General features: G+C 59.1%; 2 protein-coding genes and 1 long non-coding RNA gene across 9 annotated transcripts in view; 2 read left to right on the forward strand and 1 right to left on the reverse strand.

Moving 5' to 3' along the window:
* LOC138845647 (uncharacterized) overlaps window positions 1-3,848 on the forward strand; it is a 5,810-nt gene extending 1,962 nt beyond the window's left edge. For all 3 annotated transcript variants that reach the window (XR_011382863.1, XR_011382864.1, XR_011382865.1), the window contains 3 exons: window positions 1,434-1,483; window positions 2,632-2,876; window positions 3,006-3,848. This is a non-coding gene — a long non-coding RNA (uncharacterized lncRNA). The remainder of the gene's footprint in view (window positions 1-1,433; window positions 1,484-2,631; window positions 2,877-3,005) is intronic.
* Window positions 1-6,189, reverse strand: part of RFX1 (regulatory factor X1) — a 23,047-nt gene extending 16,858 nt beyond the window's left edge. The window contains exons 1-3 of one of the 5 annotated variants that reach the window (XM_070058878.1): window positions 6,102-6,187; window positions 5,485-5,914; window positions 223-611 (exon numbers count right to left, since the gene is read on the reverse strand). In XM_070058878.1, coding sequence (XP_069914979.1) covers window positions 223-556 — 334 coding nt within the window. In that variant the 5' untranslated portion in view covers window positions 557-611; window positions 5,485-5,914; window positions 6,102-6,187. Of the gene's footprint in view, window positions 1-222; window positions 612-5,484; window positions 5,915-6,101 lie in introns of all 5 variants that reach the window. The other 4 variants (XM_070058877.1, XM_070058879.1, XM_070058880.1 and 1 more) reach the window with 4 other exon arrangements.
* Window positions 6,190-15,309: 9,120 nt separating this feature from the next.
* On the forward strand, window positions 15,310-16,494 carry RLN3 (relaxin 3). The gene is given in 2 exon segments (NM_001122941.1): window positions 15,310-15,511; window positions 16,256-16,494. Coding segments are annotated over 2 exon segments (441 nt in total).
* Window positions 16,495-16,830: the final 336 nt, after the last annotated feature.

Below are 16,830 nucleotides of genomic sequence, written 5' to 3' on the forward strand. Positions count from 1 at the left end.
GTCCACCTCCCCGAAGGGTCCACTCGGGGCCCACCCAGCTGGACGCACCCCACATGCACCCTCTGAGAGCAAGACGCAGCGATGACCCCTTTACAGACCAGGAAACTGAGGCAGGCGGGCCGCCTCTGGCTCCTACAGGTGGTCTGCACACTCTGCCCCTCACAGCCTCCAAGATGCCCCACGCCTCCCGGAAACCCCCCCAGCGAGCACAGGCGCACTTACCGGCGACGGTGACCACGATGTACTGCTGGGACGCGGCGGCCGGGGTGGGCGCACCGGCCGCCTGCGGGGGCGCCGGGGCAGCCGAGAGCTCCGTCACATACTGCTTCTGGCTGCCGGGCGGCTGCGCCTGGGGCTGGGGGTTCTGCAGCTCCGTGACATACTGGGGCTGGGGGGTGGCGGCGGCGGCGGCAGCCGCGGCGACAGGGGGCTGCGGGGGCTGGGGAGCCGCGGACGGGGGCGGCGGCGGCGGAGGCGGGGCCTGGGGCGGGGCCTGCGGCGGCTGGGATGCTTGCGGGACGGCCTGCATCTCAGCGCCGTACGCTTGGGTTGCCATGCCAACAGTGGGGAAAATGGTAATAAATAAGGCTTTTTTTTTTTCCTTTCTCTTCCTTGGGATGAAAGAAGGGACGGGGCGGGGAGAGAAAAAGAAAAACAAAACAAAACGAAAGAAAAAAAAAAAAACAAGAATTAATTGACAGGCAGAGAAAAGCTGGGGTGGCTCCAGGCTCCCTGGCAATGCACGTGGGGTCGTGGCTGAGGAGGTCCGGAGCTGGGGCCAGACCTGTCCACCCTGGGCGCTGCAGGAGAGCTGGGGCCCCACAGCTCACCCCCCAGGGGTCCAGGTCCTGCTTTCCTATGGGGCCCCCACCCAGAGACAACAGAGCTCTGGCTGCAGCCAGCTCACTCATTTCCTTGTACAACTTGCAACCCCCACCCCCGTCTGGGTCTGGGCTGGGGGTGGGAGTGGGGCTGAGGCTCAGAGAGGCTGAGGTGCTGCCTCAGGTCACACAGCAGGGAAGCAGTGAGGCTGAACTTGAAGCACCACGGGGGTGGGGGACTGGGGGGGCATTCTTGTCCCCCCCAACACACATACACCTCTGCCACCTGAGCATCACTCCCAGCGGGGCTCCAGGCACAGGAAGGTGTTGGGAGTCCAAAAAGCCCCCCACCCAGGGACAACCCTGTACTTGGGTGCCCTGGGGTGTGACTCCCAAGGGAAGGAGGAAGAGAAAAACAACTGCTCGCTGGTCTAAGTCCTCTGCCCGCCACGCACCGCCTCCCCACAGGAGCCATCATGCCCATTTAACAGATAGACTGAGTGAGACTGCCAAAGGCCTCCCAGCAGGCAGGGAGGGCGGGGCCTGGAACCCAGGTGTTTGCTACATACCCCCACCCCCGCACAGAGCTGATTTACTTCTCACAATCCACAGATGGCGCTGTCCCTGCTTCTCTTGCTGGGAGACCCAGGCAGCACCTGCAGGTGAGACCACCCGCCCAGAGCAGCAGGACTGGGCGACAGGCAGCCAACTCGGGCAAGCTAAGGGAGGTCAGAACTCAGGGGTTCCCGCTGGACCCCCGCTGCCCAGGACCTGGCTCTGTCCTTAAGATCCCGCCTCAATGCCGCGGCTCACTAGGCTAATCCTCCACCTTGCAGCGCCGGCACACCAGGTTCTAGTCCTGGTTGGGGCGCCGGATTCTGTCCTGGTTGCCCCTCTTCCAGGCCAGCTCTCTGCTGTGGCCAGGGAGTGCAGTGGAGGATGGCCCAGGTGCTTGGGCCCTGCACCCCATGGGAGACCAGGAAAAGCACCTGGCTCCTGCCATCGGATCAGCGTGGTGCGCCGGCCGCAGTGCGCCAGCTGCGGCAGCCACTGGGGGATGAACCAACGGAAGACCTTTCTCTCTGTCTCTCTCTCACTGTCCACTCTGCCTGTCAAAAAAAAAAAAAAATCCTGCCTCAAGAGGGCACAAGGCAGGGCCAGAGGCACCCCTTGAACCTGGCTACCTCCTTCCTCTGTGACTTTGGGGGGAGGGCTCTGCTGCCCCTCTGTGACACGGGGGTACTGCAGGCCTTACCACGCGGGAGGCGCAGGGGCTCGGGCGGCGCCATCCAAGCACTGGGCGAACAGTAAAAAGTGCCCAGGAAACAGCTCTGGCTCTGGTCCCTGCCCAGAACAAAACTCTGGGACAGACAAAGGAGGCTCCTGGCCCTGCCTCTGGAGCTTGGGGACCAAAGGGCCTTGGGGTGGGGGTAGCAGGTGTCTCTGCCTGCTACTTGGGTGGGCTCAACTCTGCTGGATGGCATGGGCGGTGGGCATGGTGTCATTAATCTGTCTCTCACAAGGGAACCCTTTGTTCCACTTGTAAAGAAGCGCCATACAAAGGTGCCCATCTACCCAGAGCGTACAGCCTCCCCGCACACATGAAGCCTCTTTCTTTATGGTGTGGGGCACATTAAAAACAGGGGGGGAGAAGGCTGAATAAACCCAGGCCGTGGCAACGAATCTCCCAAGCAAAGCGCTAGTGGCTGCACCTATCCTCAATGCCGGCAGCCATGTAGGGGAATGTCGGAGCCTATTAGATTAGGGACCCACAGATTCCTGGGAGGGGCCGGACAGTCCATATTTTCAGCCTCCAGTCTGACGGCCTCGGCTGCTGCTGCTGCTGACAACGTGGACACAATCGAGCAGCCCGTTTGCCAAGAAAACTTTATTTCCGGACACTGAAGCTCGGGTTTCAAAACAGTCTCCCCTGGATCCATCCGGGTCCTGTCTATCTTGGGCGAGGCCGCCCCAGGAACACTCACTTACTCTCCTCCTCCGTAGAATGGCTTCAGGCGCCGGCTACCTGGGTGTGAGGTGTGGGAGAATTAAAATGTAAGTGATGTCGGTTTCTCTTGCCCAGTGTATCCAGTTCCTCTCTGAGACACCTGTCAATGATTCTCCCCGCGGTGGTCATCACAGCCGCCGCAATCTCTCTCTCTCTCTCTCTCTCTCTTCCTGCAGGATCCCAGGAATCTCAGCCCTCCTGTCCAGCTTCCCGTCTTTCTAGCCAAACCGGCTCTTGGCACAGAACATGGGACCCTCTGCCTCAGGGCCAGCTCTCCCCACCCCACCCCTGCCTCAGGGCATCCGTCACCTCCTCTGGTCTCTGTGCAGTGAGCACACCTCTTCCTGCTTTCTCTTCTGTGTCCTCAGGGGCCTGCCTCAACTCCCCCTCCCACCCCGCCTGAGTGGGCACGCCCACAGTGGCTCACGGGAGACTGCTGGCACCCTGCAGAAGGCCCTGCCTGGCCAGCCCGGCCCCTGAGATGCTCAGGTTTGGGGTGCCAGCGAGGACCTCAGCTCCACAGGCTGCCTCCAGGCCCTGGCCCTGAGCACTTCCCTAATGCCACAGATGGGGCCACCGTCCAGCAGCTGGGACAGTGACCCCCACCCCGGCCAGCACCTGGAGTCCCCGTGTGCAGCTTCTGGGGTCCCTGATGCTAACTCACATGGCCCAGCACAAGCCGAGCCAACCTTTAAAGGCACTGGGAGTGCTAGCACTCGGCCATAGAGAGCTGCTGCCTGCGGCACCGGCATCCCACACAGGCGCTGGTTTGAGTCCCAGCTGCTCCACTTCCAGTCCAGCTCTCTGCTATGGCCTGGGAAAGCAGTGGAAGATGACCCAAGTCCTTGGACCCCTGCACCTGCGTGGGAGACCTGGAGGAAGCTCCTGGCTCCTGGCTTTGGATTGGCGCAGCACCAGCTGTTGTGGCCAAATGGGAAGTGTACCAGCGGATGGAAGACCTTTCTCTCTCTCTCTCTCTGTCTCTGCCTTTCAAATAATAAAACATCTTTAAAAACAAATCAGTAAAGCTACCGGGCTCTCACTCAGTATGATAAAAATCAACACCCACAGCTCAACAAATCAACACCCACAGCTCGACGTCAACAACCATCGTCATGACGTCATGGCTACGCGATGCGGGCAGGGCGGTTCTGGGGTAGCTGCTGCACCATCCAGGCGGCCGCTCGGCGCAGTGACAGGAGACTAAAAGAATTCAGGCGAGCGACTGCCCCAGAGACCAGCTGACACAGCCCCAGCGGGGGTCTCTCCCTAGGCAATGACCCCTCTGCACCTGGGTGGGTGGTGCCCAGGGCCAGCCCCCAAGGCGGCCTCTCTCCGATCTGCAGTCTAAGAAGTGAAAAAAAAAAAAAAAAAAAAACACCGGAGGATGAGACCGCCCGCCCCCCCCCCCCCAATCCTCCTAACCCCGATCTCAAGCCCTTGGGAGCGACGCTGGAAACGGACATTTTCTTAGGAGCGGATCGGTTTGTGTGCCCACCAAGCTCAACGACCAACACAGGAAAGCCACTGCGGGCCCGGCCCGGCTGGCAACTTGCAAAAATCTACACCCCTCCCCCCTGCCTCCTTCCCTCTCCAGGCTGGCGGGTCTGGTGGCCCCGAAAAACAATTACAAAGATTCTCCGCTGACAAACGAGGATACCCATCCCCTTCCCTTGACCGCTGCGGCCTGCCGCTGCGCCAGCCCACGTGGCCCCGGGGACGCCTGCTACCCCGGCAAGTGACATGTGACCCGGCCGGCACCAACTTGACACAAAATCATGTGTGTGCTGGCCAGGAGGAGCGGCCAAAGGGATAAAAAAAAAAAATCCAGTAACAACTTCCTCAGGCGCCCTTGGCCGCCCCATGCCCAGAAAGGGGGGGACGCTGATGGGCAGAAGAGGGGGAAGCAGCAATCCTGTCACCTCCAGCAGGCACCCCAACCCCAGTCTCACTTCCCCTAAATCTCACTCAGGACCTCCGCCACCCTGCCAGGGGCTTCGAGGTCGCCAGCGCCCCAGGCTCCCAGACAGAAGACAGGGCTGAAGCTAAGGTTAGCTAATCCCCACTCAGAACCACATTCCGAAACAGGAGCTGGGGCTCCAAGGTTCCAAGGGGAACACCCCCCGGGAAAAACGCCTGCAGGGACTTGGGCGGGAGACCCCGGACTGTAGGAGGAGAAGCGGACAGGGAATCCACTCTGCCCATTTCGCAGAAGGGAAAACTGAGATCTCGCCTGCGCCAGGCCCTCCGCGTCCTAGCTGAGTCCTGGGGACGGCGGAGGAGCCCAGAGGCGCAGGTGGCCCGGGACAGCCCCACCCGGCTCCCGCAGGGGGAAGCCGCCGGCTCCGCCCACACCTTTCCGCCAGGCCCCGCCTACCCGCGGCCCGCTCCTTCCCATTGGCCCAGCCCCCCCCCAGGCCTGCCCCTTCGCGCCTCCCCATATAAAAGCCCCCCGCCCGGGCCGCGCGACCGCCACTCGCAGCCGGCCTGCGAGCGCCCGCCCCTCGCGGGTGGCGTCGCCCCGGCCGGGCCCCGGCCCCCTCCCCCCACGGCCGCCATTTTGGCCGCCCGCCCCTTCCCCCCGGGCTGTGACTGCGGCGCCGCCCGCTGCCTGCGCCCCGGCCCGGCCCGCCGCCCCGGGGCCGCCCCGGTTACCTCGGCTTCTGCCCGCTTCCGTCCGCGGAGGGGCCCCGCGGAGCTGTCGGAGGCGGTGTGGCGAGGGGGACGGGACGCGCCGGGGCCCCCGGGCTGGGCCGGGGGCGTGGGGGCGGGGGTCGGCAGGGCGCTTGTTGTTGTTGACTCGCGTTGCCGGGTTGCTTGGTCGCCACGACTACCGTGGCTATGGCGCCTCCGTTTCCCTCACCGGGGCAACTGTTGCTACCCACCCTACTGACGTCACGCGCCGGGGCGGGGCCCTGGGCGATTGGCGGTGCCGGGCCGTGCCGCTTGGCTATTGGCCGCCAGGCACGCTTTTCAACACCCTCTTGACTGCCTGGCGCTCCGATTCGGCAAGGCGAATGTCCATCAAAGGAAACTGAACACTCAAAGGCCGGAGAGTGCGCCGCTCCCTCCGGGAAGCCGAGGGCTAAGAATAGAGGGGTGGAGTCTGTGAGGCCGGGGATTGGCGAGCGGCTGTGAAACCAGCCTTCTTGTTCGACTACGGAAACGCCAATCTACACCGAAGCTTTACCGCGTTCCCTGGCCGGAGGCTGTGCGCCTGCGCCCCCCGCACAAGGCCTCCTGGGAGTTGTAGTCCGCCTCTCCGTACTCACCAAATGGAAAACAGCGAGAAAAGAAGCAGCTCTGCCTTCGGTCGTCTTCCTCCCTCGGGAAGCCGGGGTCTGGCCCCTGGCGCTGACGTCACGGGGGGAATGCGGTGACGCAGCACCGCCCTCTGTGACGTCACCGGGCGCGCGCTTCCCCACCCCCGGCCCGTGGCCCTTGGCGGGTGGGCTGGGGTGGGCTGGGGTGGGCGCGGGCAGCGGCTGTGGGCCCGGGAAAGGTCACCGCCGCCCCGGCGGCCGCCCAGGGAAAGGTCTCCCGCCGGCGGGCGATAAGCAAAGGTCAGCGCCGGCCCTGCACGCGGGCGCGGGGGCCCCCGGCTGCAGGAGCTCCCCATGCTCGCGTGCAAGGTGCAGAAGAAACCCGTGAGCAGAGTTAGGGGTGTTCCGCAAGCAGAGCCCGATCTGCCAACGAAAATGCTTTTTTTTTTTTGTATTCAGGATTTTTGCCCACTCTCAACCGCTAGGGCTGGGGAACATGAGTAACTGTTTGGGAAAACGGATATGTTAATTTGTTCCTCTATAGTAACACTGTTACTCTAGCTCGTAGTAAGCACCCTATGTGTTATAACGTCTTGTATCCCTTAAAGATACACCAAGGTGATTTTTCAAATGACGTCCGTGTTCTTGGATTTGCCTGAGTTTTTTTAAATAAATCTTTTTAAACACTTTTGGTCATTGTACCGGTTTTTTTTTTTTTTTTTTTTTTTTTTTGTCTTTAGGTTTAGGTAGGCTTCATTTTTTTAAAGATTTTTTTTTTTTAAGATTTATTTATTTGAGAGGCAGAGTTACAGGCTGAAAGGGAGCCACACACACACACACACAGAAGTCTTCCATCCACTGGCTCACTCCCCAGTTGGCCACAATGACCAGAGCTGGGCCAGGCTGAAGCTGGGAACCAGGAATTCTTCCTGGATCTCCCATGCAGGTGCAGGGGCCCAAACACTTGGGTCATCTTCCACTGTTTTCCCAAGCCATAGCAGCTGGATCGGAAGTGGAGCAGCCGGGACTCGAACCGGTGCCCCTATGAGATGCCTGCGCTGCAGGTGGCAGTTTTACCTGCTACACCACAGCGCCGCCCCTCTTTTTAAAGTATTAATTCTTCTGATGACTAAGCTGTTTTTGGCTCCTCCTTCAGTGTCTTCCCAGGAAGCTCCGAGCCCCGCTGCTTGCTGGGTTCTAATCCCCAGCTCTGCTGTGTGACACTGGGGAAGTGGCTGCGTCTCTCTGGGCTGCTGTTTCCTAGTTCCAGCCGGGTTCCGTGCAAAGGCCTGGGAGAGGACAGACAGGTCCCCTCATTTGAGGTGAGCATGGCGAGGGGTCCTCGGGAATGTGCCAGAAAGGCGCAGGGGCCTGCAGCTGTGATGCCTGCGGCTGGAACATCTGGCTAAGGTGCCGGGAGACGGGGCAGCAGCAGCTGGAAATTTCCCAGAGTGGGTTAAGCGGACCATGAGGGCTGGTTCCAGTCCTGGCTGCTCCACTTCTGATCCAGCTCCCTGCGAATGCACCTGGGAAGGCAGCGGAAGACGGTCTAAGTGCTGGGGCCCCCGAAACCCACATGGGAGACCCGATGGAGCTCCTGGCTCCTGGCTTCTGCCTGGCCCAGCACTGGGTGTTGCAGCCATCTGGGAAGTGACCCAGAGGATGGAAGAGTCTCTCTCTCTGCCTCTCTGTAACTCTGCCTTTCAAATAAATAAATCTTAAACAAACAAACAAACAAACAAAACTTAAAGATGTCCATGTCAGCAGGAAGCAGCTCTAAAGACAGATCATGGTCCCTCCACCCCTCCTGGACTTTCGGGGCTCATCTAACCCATACAACTCTTGCCTTTTTTTTTAAAGGGGTGGGGGCTGTTAGTGAAATGGTGCAGTCTTGTCTGTGGTGTGACCTACGCCCCGACACCATCCTAGGCTCTAGCCCCCACCCCGCTGCCATTGTTGGGAGCCAGGGAACCCCATGGCCCAACCACAGGTGTCAGCTCAACCCCCACCCCAATGGGATTCACTGCTCCCACTTCCCTGCCCGACCCCGGGCGAACACGTGCTCGCTCTCTCGCGCTCTCTCCTCTCGACCACCCCCCCACCCCCGGCTGGTAGGGCTTCCCCCACCCACAATAAACCTTTTCCTAAAAAAAGAACTTGTGGCCTGCGCTGCGGCTCACTAGGCTAATCCTCCGCCTTGCGGCGCCAGCACACCGGGTTCTAGTCCCGGTTGGGGCACCAGATTCTATCCTGGTTGCCCCTCTTCCAGGCCAGCTCTCTGCTGTGGCCAGGGAGTACAGTGGAGGATGGCCCAGGTGCTTGGGCCCTGAACCCCATGGGAGACCAGGAGAAGCACCTGGCTCCTGGCTTCGGATCAGCATGGTGCGCCGGCCGCAGCGCGCCGGCCACGCCGGCCATTGGAGGGTGAACCAACGGCAAAGAAAGACCTTTCTCTCTGTCTCTCAATCTCACTGCCCACTCTGCCTGTCAAAACAAACAAAACAACAACAACAACAACAACTTGTAGTCCAGAATCTTCAGCATACAAGCCTGAGTATTTTTGCTTTCTGTCCAGTGGGCATAGGGGGTGAATACTAGGCTGCTGTTACCAGCAACCCTTTCAACCTGTGTACCTGTGGTGTAAAAGGGAAAAAAAAATAATATGTATTTATTTGAGGGCTAGAGAGAGAAACTTCTGTCCCTGGCTCCTTCCCCAAAGGCCCCACAAGAGCCAGGAGCTCAGAACTCCATCCAGGTCTCCTGTGTGGGTGGCAGGGACCCAAGGTCTTGAGGGCCACCTGCTGCCTCCCAGGGTGTGCGCATGTGCAGGGCGCTGGGCTCATCCCGTCGCAGCCAGGAACAGAATCCAGCCACCAACACATGGTCACTGCTAAGCTAAACACCCAGCCCCGTTACTGAGACCTATTGAAACATTGTTGCAAAAAAGCCCTTGATACAGTGGATCCTGGGGCTCGGGAAAGCTCAGCCAAACAGATACTGAGGCACAAGGCGTTGACTGTGGAGTCTTGATGAGTTAACACCATCTTGGAATCCACAGCTGGAGTCACTGCAACCTACAGCCTACAGGACAAGAAGCTGGGAAAAAAAAAAAAAAAAAGAATGCATTGATATTCACCAAGAATGAAAAAAAAAATCTGAAAGGTTATCTCCCTGGCTCCTTGGATATGTAGAAGAAAAAGGCTTGGGACACCATCCACCTTTATCTTTTTTTTTTTTTTTTTTTTTTGCTTATATATCTCCAAGTGGAAAGGCAGGTTTTTTGTTGGGAAAAAGCTGGAGGAAGAAGACTTGGCCTTTGGAAGAAAATGCAACAATGTAGCACCGACCTAAAAGAAGTTAAGCCAATTCCAGCAACTGGGGTTCTTCCCCATAGCTGTTTCAAGCAGCCCCTACCTGTCCAGGGGACACACAGACACCTTCAAGAAACCGGTATGGATTCAGGAAAACCCGAGCGATTGGAGATCTGAGACGGACGGTTGGATATTAAATCAGCGAGGGCTTTGCCTGGGCTGTCCGAGGCGAGATGGAGGCTGGGGAGAGGCGGAACTCGGTCAGATAGGGTTCAAGGGTACGGGGGGGGGGTGCAGGTGGCCGAGTGGGAAGTGAGGCATGCCAGAAGTGAGTCTCTGGGGACAGGAAGCCAGGTTAGGCACCTGTGCAGCCGCATGTTGGAGTCTCTGGCCATCAGCAGCTATTTAAACTAAAACCTGGTGTTGGCATTTGTGTTTCGGTGGGCTAAGCTGCCGTCTGTGACGCCAGCATCTGGTATCGGAGCGCAGGTTTGAGTCCCGGCTTCTCTGCTTCCCATCCAGCTCCCGGCTGATGCACCTGGGAAAGCAGTGGACGATGGTCCAAGTGCTATGGCGCCAGTATGCATGTGGGAGACCCAGATGAAGCTCCTGGCTTCAGCCTGGCTAGGTCCAGTTATTGTGGGCATTTGGGGAGTGAACCAGCAGGTGGGAGATCCCTGGCTGTGTGTCTTTCTGTCTTTCAGGTAAATAAACGAATATTTATTTTCAATAGTAAAAAGAAGGCCGGGGCTGCGGCTCAATAGGCTAATCCTCTGCCTTGCAGCGCCGGCACACCGGGTTCTAGTCCTGGTCGGGGTGCCGGATTCTGTCCCGGTTGCCCCTCTTCCAGGCCAGCTCTCTGCTGTGGCCAGGGAGTGCAGTGGAGGATGGCCCAGGTGCTTGGGCCCTGCACCCCATGGGAGACCAGGAAAAGCACCTGGCTCCTGCCTTCAGATCAGCATGGTGCACCAGCGGCAGCCATTGGAGGGTGAGCAAACAGCAAAAGGAAGACCTTTCTCTCTGTCTCTCTCTCTCACTGTCCACTCTGCCTGTCAAAAGAAAAAAATAGTAAAAAGAGAAGTTTGGGGCAGAGCTGTGACATAGTGGGTAAAGCCGGCAGTGCCAGCATCCCATATGGGCGCTGGTTCGAGTCCCAGCTGCTCCATTTCCGATCCAGCCTTCTGCTATGGCCTGGGAAAGCAGTGGAAGATGGCCCAAGTCCTTGGGTCCCTGCACCTGTGTGGGGGACCTGGAAGAAGCTCCTGGCTCCTGGCTTCAGCCTGGCGCAGGCTTGGCTATTGTGGGGCATTTGGGGAATGAACTAGCAGATGGAAGACCTCTCTCTCTCTCACTTCTCTCTCTCTCTGTGTGTGTCTCTCCTACTCTGCCTTTCAAATCTTTTGTTAAGGTAATTTATGGAGAGTTTACACACATGCCCTTACATGTGTATCAAATGACGTTTCTACAGATTCTTGAAACTAAATAAAGAAAAAAAGGGAGCCAGTGCTGAGGCACATTGGGTTAAGCTTCCACCTGCAGCACCGACATCCCCTATGGGCACCTGCTCCCTTTCTGATATAGCTCTCTGCTACGGCCTGGGAAAGCAGTAGAAGATGGCCCAAATCCTTGGGCCCCTGCACCCGTGTGGGAGACCTGGAGATCCATTGGTTCACTCCCCACATGGCCACAAACGGCCTGGGCTGGGTCAAGCCAAACCCAGGAACCAAAAACCTCATCCGGGTCTCCCACATGAGTGCAGGGGCCCAAGCACTTGGGCCATCCTCCACTGCTTTCCCAGGCCACAGCAGAGCTGGATCAGAAGAGGAGCAGCCGGGACTTGAACTGGCGCCCCTGTGGGATGCCAGCACCACAGGTGACAGTTTAACAAGCTATGCCACAGTGCCAGCCCCACATTTTTCTTTTTAATTTGTACTTATTTTTATTTGAAAGGCAGAGACAGAGAGAGGTAGAGACAGAGAGGAAGGGAGAGATCTCCCATCCATTGGTTCACTCCTCAAATGCCCACCACAGCCGGGAGCCAGGAGCGCCATCTGGGTACCCACGTGGGAGGCAGGAATCCAGGTACTGACCCCTCACCTACTGCTTCCCCAGATGCCTTAGCAGGAGGCCGGAGCAGAAGCAGAGGAGCCGGGACTCCTCACTGGGGCTCCACTCCGGCGTGTGGATGTCTCCAAGCTTAGCCACGGAGCCGCAACGCCCGCCACCCCACCCCCCATTTCCCTGCTCCTGTGAGTTCATTTCCTGTGTGGCTCTGACAAACGGTCACAAACTGGGAGAGGTACAACAATGGTCATTTCTCCTCTCGCGTTGTTTGGGAGACCAGAAATCCCGGGGTGGTTGTTTCCTGCCTCTGCTGGTTTCCGGCGGCATCTCCAGGTGTGGCCGTGGGTTCTGAGGCCACTGCGCACAGCCTCTGCCTCCGTCTTCATGCGGCACTTCCTCTGATCTCTCTCTCTCGCTCTCTCTCTCTCTCTTAAAGATTTATTCATTTATTTGAAAGGTAGAATTACAGAGAGAGAGAGAGAGAGAGAGAGAGAGATGGAGGGAGGGAGGGATGGAGGGAGAGAGGGAGAGGTCTCCATCTGCTGGTTCACTCCCCAATTGGCTGCATTGACCAGAGTTGCGCCTATCCAAAGCCAGGAGCCAGGAGCTCCATCCGGGTCTCCCACGCAGGTGCAGGGGTCCAAAGACTTGGGGCATCTTCCACTGCTTTCCCAGGCCATAGCAGAGAGCTGGATCGGAAGTGGAGCAGCCAGGACTCAAACCAGCGCCCCTATTGGATGCCAGTGCTGCAGGTGGTGGCTTTACCCATTACACCACAGCGCCAGCTGCCCTCTTGTCTCTTTAAAAAATTATTTATTTGAAAGAGCAACTAAGAAAGAGAGAGAGAGAGACAGAGAGAGATCTGCCACCCATTGATTCAGTCCCCAAATGCCCACAACAGTCAGGGCTGGGCCAGGCTTGAAGCCAGGAGCCAGGAGCTCCATCCGGGTCTCCCTCATAGGTGGCAGGGACCCAGGTACTTGGGCCCTCACGTGCTGCCTCCCAGGTGCTGTAGCAGGGGGCTGGTTCCGAAGCAGAGCAGCCAGGACTCAAACCAGTGCAACCCGCATTGGAGACCAGGAGGAAGCACCTGGCTCCTGGCTTCGGATCGGCGCAGCGCCAGCCGTAGCGACCATTTGGGGGGTGAACCAACAGAAGGAAGACCTTTCTCTCTGTCTCTCTCTCTCTCTCACTGTCTGTCACTCTACCTGCCAAATAAATTAAAAAAAAAATGGTGCTCCAGTGTGGGCATTTGGGGAGCAAAGCAGCAGATGGAGGGGCCATCTGTAGGTGTGTCTGTCTCTGTCTGTCTGTGTCTCTGCCTTCCAAATCAAAGGCAGATAATAGGCCAGCGCCGCGGCTCACTAGGCTAATCCTACGCCCAGCGGCGCCGGCACACCGGGTTCTAGTCCCGGTTGGGGCGCCGGATTCTGTCCTCCTGGTTGCCCCTCTTCCAGGCCAGCTCTCTGCTGTGGCCCGGGAGTACAGTGGAGGATGGCCCAGGTGCTTGGGCCCTGCACCCCATGAGAGACCAGGATAAGTACCAGGCTCTTGCCATCGGATCAGCGTGGTGCGCTGGCCACAGCGCGCCGGCCGCGCCAGCCATTGGAGGGTGAACCAATGGCAAAGGAAGACCTTTCTCTCTGTCTCTCTCTCTCCCTGTCCACTCTGCCTGTAAAAAAAAAAGGCAGATAATAAATACTGAGCCTTCTGCTTCTGGCTCCAGGCCAGTTCATTAAATCAGTCAATCAGACAGGAGACTTCGCTGTGCGTTGGTTTTTCACCAGTCCTGAGCCAGGTGTCGGAGACCTGGGGGAGGAGAGCGAGGGCGCATCACCCCACATCCCCGACAGCCCCTGACCTCTGCGGCATCAGAGGAGTCAGAGGTGAAGACGAATTATTCATCAGCCTTTCCCCCAGCAGCCATCCCATGCGCCCTCTGCCTTCCAGAGCCTCAGGGGGCACCCGGGAGCCGGGCACTGGTGGCCAAGCAAAGGCCACAGGGATAAAGTTCCAACCCGAAGGGAGAGACAGGCAAATAGCACGGATTGCGAGCCAGCCACTGCTGTCAGATTCGGGCGCACCCCCGGCCCCACTCCCCACCACCAAAGTTCCCTAGGAGGCCAGGGACAGAAACCAGGGCACAGAGAAGGGCAGTGAGCAGCCTAAGGACGCACAGCACGGAGGGCGCAGAGCTGGGATTTGAACCCAGGCCAGCCCCTCACCAGAGCAGCTGTAGTTCTTGGGTTGATGAACAACTTTTGGGTCTTTAAAAAAATAATTTATTTTGGGAGCTGGCTTTGGAGCACAGTGGGATGAGCCACTGCCTCCCATAGGAGCACAGGTTCGAGCCCCGGCTGCTCCACTTCTGATCCAGCTCCCTGCTAATGCACCTGGGTAAGCAGCAGAGGATGGCCCAAGTGCTTGGGCCCCTGCACCCACGTGGGAGACCCGGACGGAGCTCCTGGCTCCTGGCTTCAGCTTGACCCAGTCCTGGCTGGTGTGGGCATTTGGGGAGTGAACCAGCAGGTGGAAGGTTCTCTCTCTCTCTCTTTCTCCCCCTATTGGGGGTCCCCATTGGACAGTGGTGGGCAGGGTTTCACATACATTTGCTGATTGGCTTGGGGCTCATGGACATAGCGGGGGTCTCCTGGAAGCTGTCCACCCCCTTAGGGGCTCAGACCCCTTCCTCTGCCAGCTCTGGGTGCAGGGTCGCAGCCACTCTGGAGGTGTGACTTGAGGCTGAAAGGTCACACCTACAGCAGAGAATCCATTAGTGGGGGAGATGCCAGTGGGTCTGGAGACAGGCTTTCCAGCCACTGCCTACGTCTGAGGGGGCGCACAGACCCCCAGTGCCACTAAACGGCCTCATCTCTTATCCTCTGCTTCACTCCCCAAATGGCCACAGCAGTCAAGGCTGGGTCAGGCTGAAGCCAGGAGCCAGGAGCTCCATCCGGGTCTCCCACGTGGGTGGCAGGGACCCAAGGACTCAGGCCATCACTGTTGGCTCTCAGGCTGTGCATTAGCAGGGAGCTTGGAATCAGAGCTGGGACTAAAACGTAGGCACGCAGGGGCCAGTGCTGTGGTGTAGCAGGTAAAGCCGCCGTCTGCAGTGCCAGCATCCCATATGGGCGCTGGTTCAAGTCCCAGCTGCTCCATTTCCGATCCAGCTCTCTGCTGTGGCCTGGGAAAGCAGTGGAAGATGGCCCAAGTGCTTGGGCCCCTACACCCACATGGGAGACCCAGAAGAAGCTCCTGGCTTCGGATGGGACAAGCTCCAGTCGTGCGGCCATTTGGGGAGAGAACCAGTGGATGGAAGACCTCTCTCTGTCTCTCTCGCTGCCCCGCGCCCCATAACCCTGCCTTTCAAATAAATAACTCTTTAAAAATACATGCACACACACTATGCAGGCAGAAAATGCAAACAGCTGTCCGTGTTCCCGTAAGCATGGAACATTCACTCTTACTATACTTCAGAAGAGAGCTGTGCACGCCAACCCTGCGGGCGGGGGTCTGGCTGAGCCCCCTCCCCTTCCCCTGGCAGGGGTCGGCTTGAGTCAAAGTCCCCGGCCCCGGGCGATGGATGCTGACGGCCAGCTGAGCCGTGTCACCTGCTCCCTGGAGAAAGGTTATCGCTTCGTCCTAGCGGGAGACGGGAAAGGTCGGAGCTGGTGGGGGCGAGGAGTGACCCAGACGTGTGTCTGTGCTGGGAGAGATAAGCGAGGTGACTCGGCCTCAGGCAGGCTGGGTGCGGGGAGGCGCCGATGTATAAATGGGTGGGGGACCGGCAGGTGGCAGAGATCCGAGCGGCCCTTGCAGTCCGAGGCGTCGCTCTGTCCACCATGGCCAAGTGCTGGGTGCTGCTCCTGCTGCCGCTCCTGAGCGGGTGGGCGCTGGCCGGCGAGCGCTGGCTCGGGGCCGCCGAGGCCCGGACTGCGCCCTACGCCGTGAAACTCTGCGGCCGTGAATTCATCCGCGCTGTTATCTACACGTGCGGCAGCTCCCGCTGGCGGCGCTCGGACATCCTGGCCAGGGAAGCCACCGGTGAGGCTGGGGCCAGAAGGGGGACGGGTGACCTGCAGGTCGCAGGAGAGATGGGGACCAGGGCGGCAGGGCCCGGGTTGGGGGAGACCTCCCCTCAGCCTGGATGGAGGGCTCAAGGGCTGGGGTGCGCGTGGGTGCCATTGCCAAGGCTGAGGTGCTGTCTGGGGTGGCCAGGGTGAGGGGCCAGATTTGCTACCTTACTGGGTGACCTCGCCTGGCCGTGGCCTCTCCTCTCTCTCTGAACTCCCTGGTGACACACTTAGAATCGCGTGGGGTTCAGAGGTCGTGCTTGACACACAACCCGTGGTATTCTGCATGTGGCTTGAACACTCATTTTCTGTCTGAACTCTACTACTTCGACCCCTGAAGAAGTTGGGGACTATAACGCCTCCCCCCCCCAAGACTTTCCATACAAGGAAATGGGCTCAAGGAAGGAATTTCACTTCCTCAGGATTGGATCTGTGTGCAGTCAGCCCAGCTCTTAACTACCAGGTCCTCCATTATATAAAGAGTAAGGGGGAATAAATGACAAAGAGAGGAAAGTTACACGTGTTGGTAAAGTTAAATAACCTGCCCATAGAACAGACTGATAACACAGCCAGAACTGAGCAGGACCAAAACCTCACGCCCCAACGCTTGAGTTTCAGCAGCAGAGAAGTTGCCCAGGCCCAGCCGAGACGCAGAAGTCGGGGTGCGACAGCCGCTGAGCCCCAAGCTCTCACACTTCTTTCTTTTCTTTTCCAGGGGAGGTCTTCCCCGACGCAGACGCCGACACCGACAGCCTGGCAGGACAGCCGGACGAGTCCATGAGCTCCAGCGAGTGGCTGGCACTCCCCCAGTCCCCCCAGGCCCTCTCCAGGGGCCGAGCCGGCTGGCAGGAAACCCCGGAGGCCGCCCGGGAGAGCCGTGACATCCAGGGTGGGCTCTCTAGCTTCTGTTGCAAGTGGGGCTGCACCAAGAGCCAACTCAGCATCCTATGCTAGCGCCCGCGGGAGACGCCGGGGAGCAGCAGCCGGGCCCCCAGCCCCGCCTTCCACTCCTCCCCCCGGCCCCTGGCCCCAGCCTTGACCATGGACGGAGCGCCAGCTCTGCTCCTCACTGGCCACAGGGGGACTCCTGACCCCAACTGCAGCCTCAAACCAAGCCTCTGCCTGGTGCACTGAGCACCCCTCCTCCCCGCACACGCCCCTGCCTCCCCTAAACGACGTCCCTGTCCCAGCCCAGCCTTGTCACCCACTCGGATGCTGGCGAGACCCCTAGCTCGGGGACCTGGTGGGGGGTAGTGCCGCGTTAAAAGGAAAATAAAAGTTGTTCAAAGG

The sequence above is a fragment of the Oryctolagus cuniculus genome, chromosome 16, assembly GCF_964237555.1.
Source record: "Oryctolagus cuniculus chromosome 16, mOryCun1.1, whole genome shotgun sequence".
NCBI classification, from domain to species: domain Eukaryota; kingdom Metazoa; phylum Chordata; class Mammalia; order Lagomorpha; family Leporidae; genus Oryctolagus; species Oryctolagus cuniculus.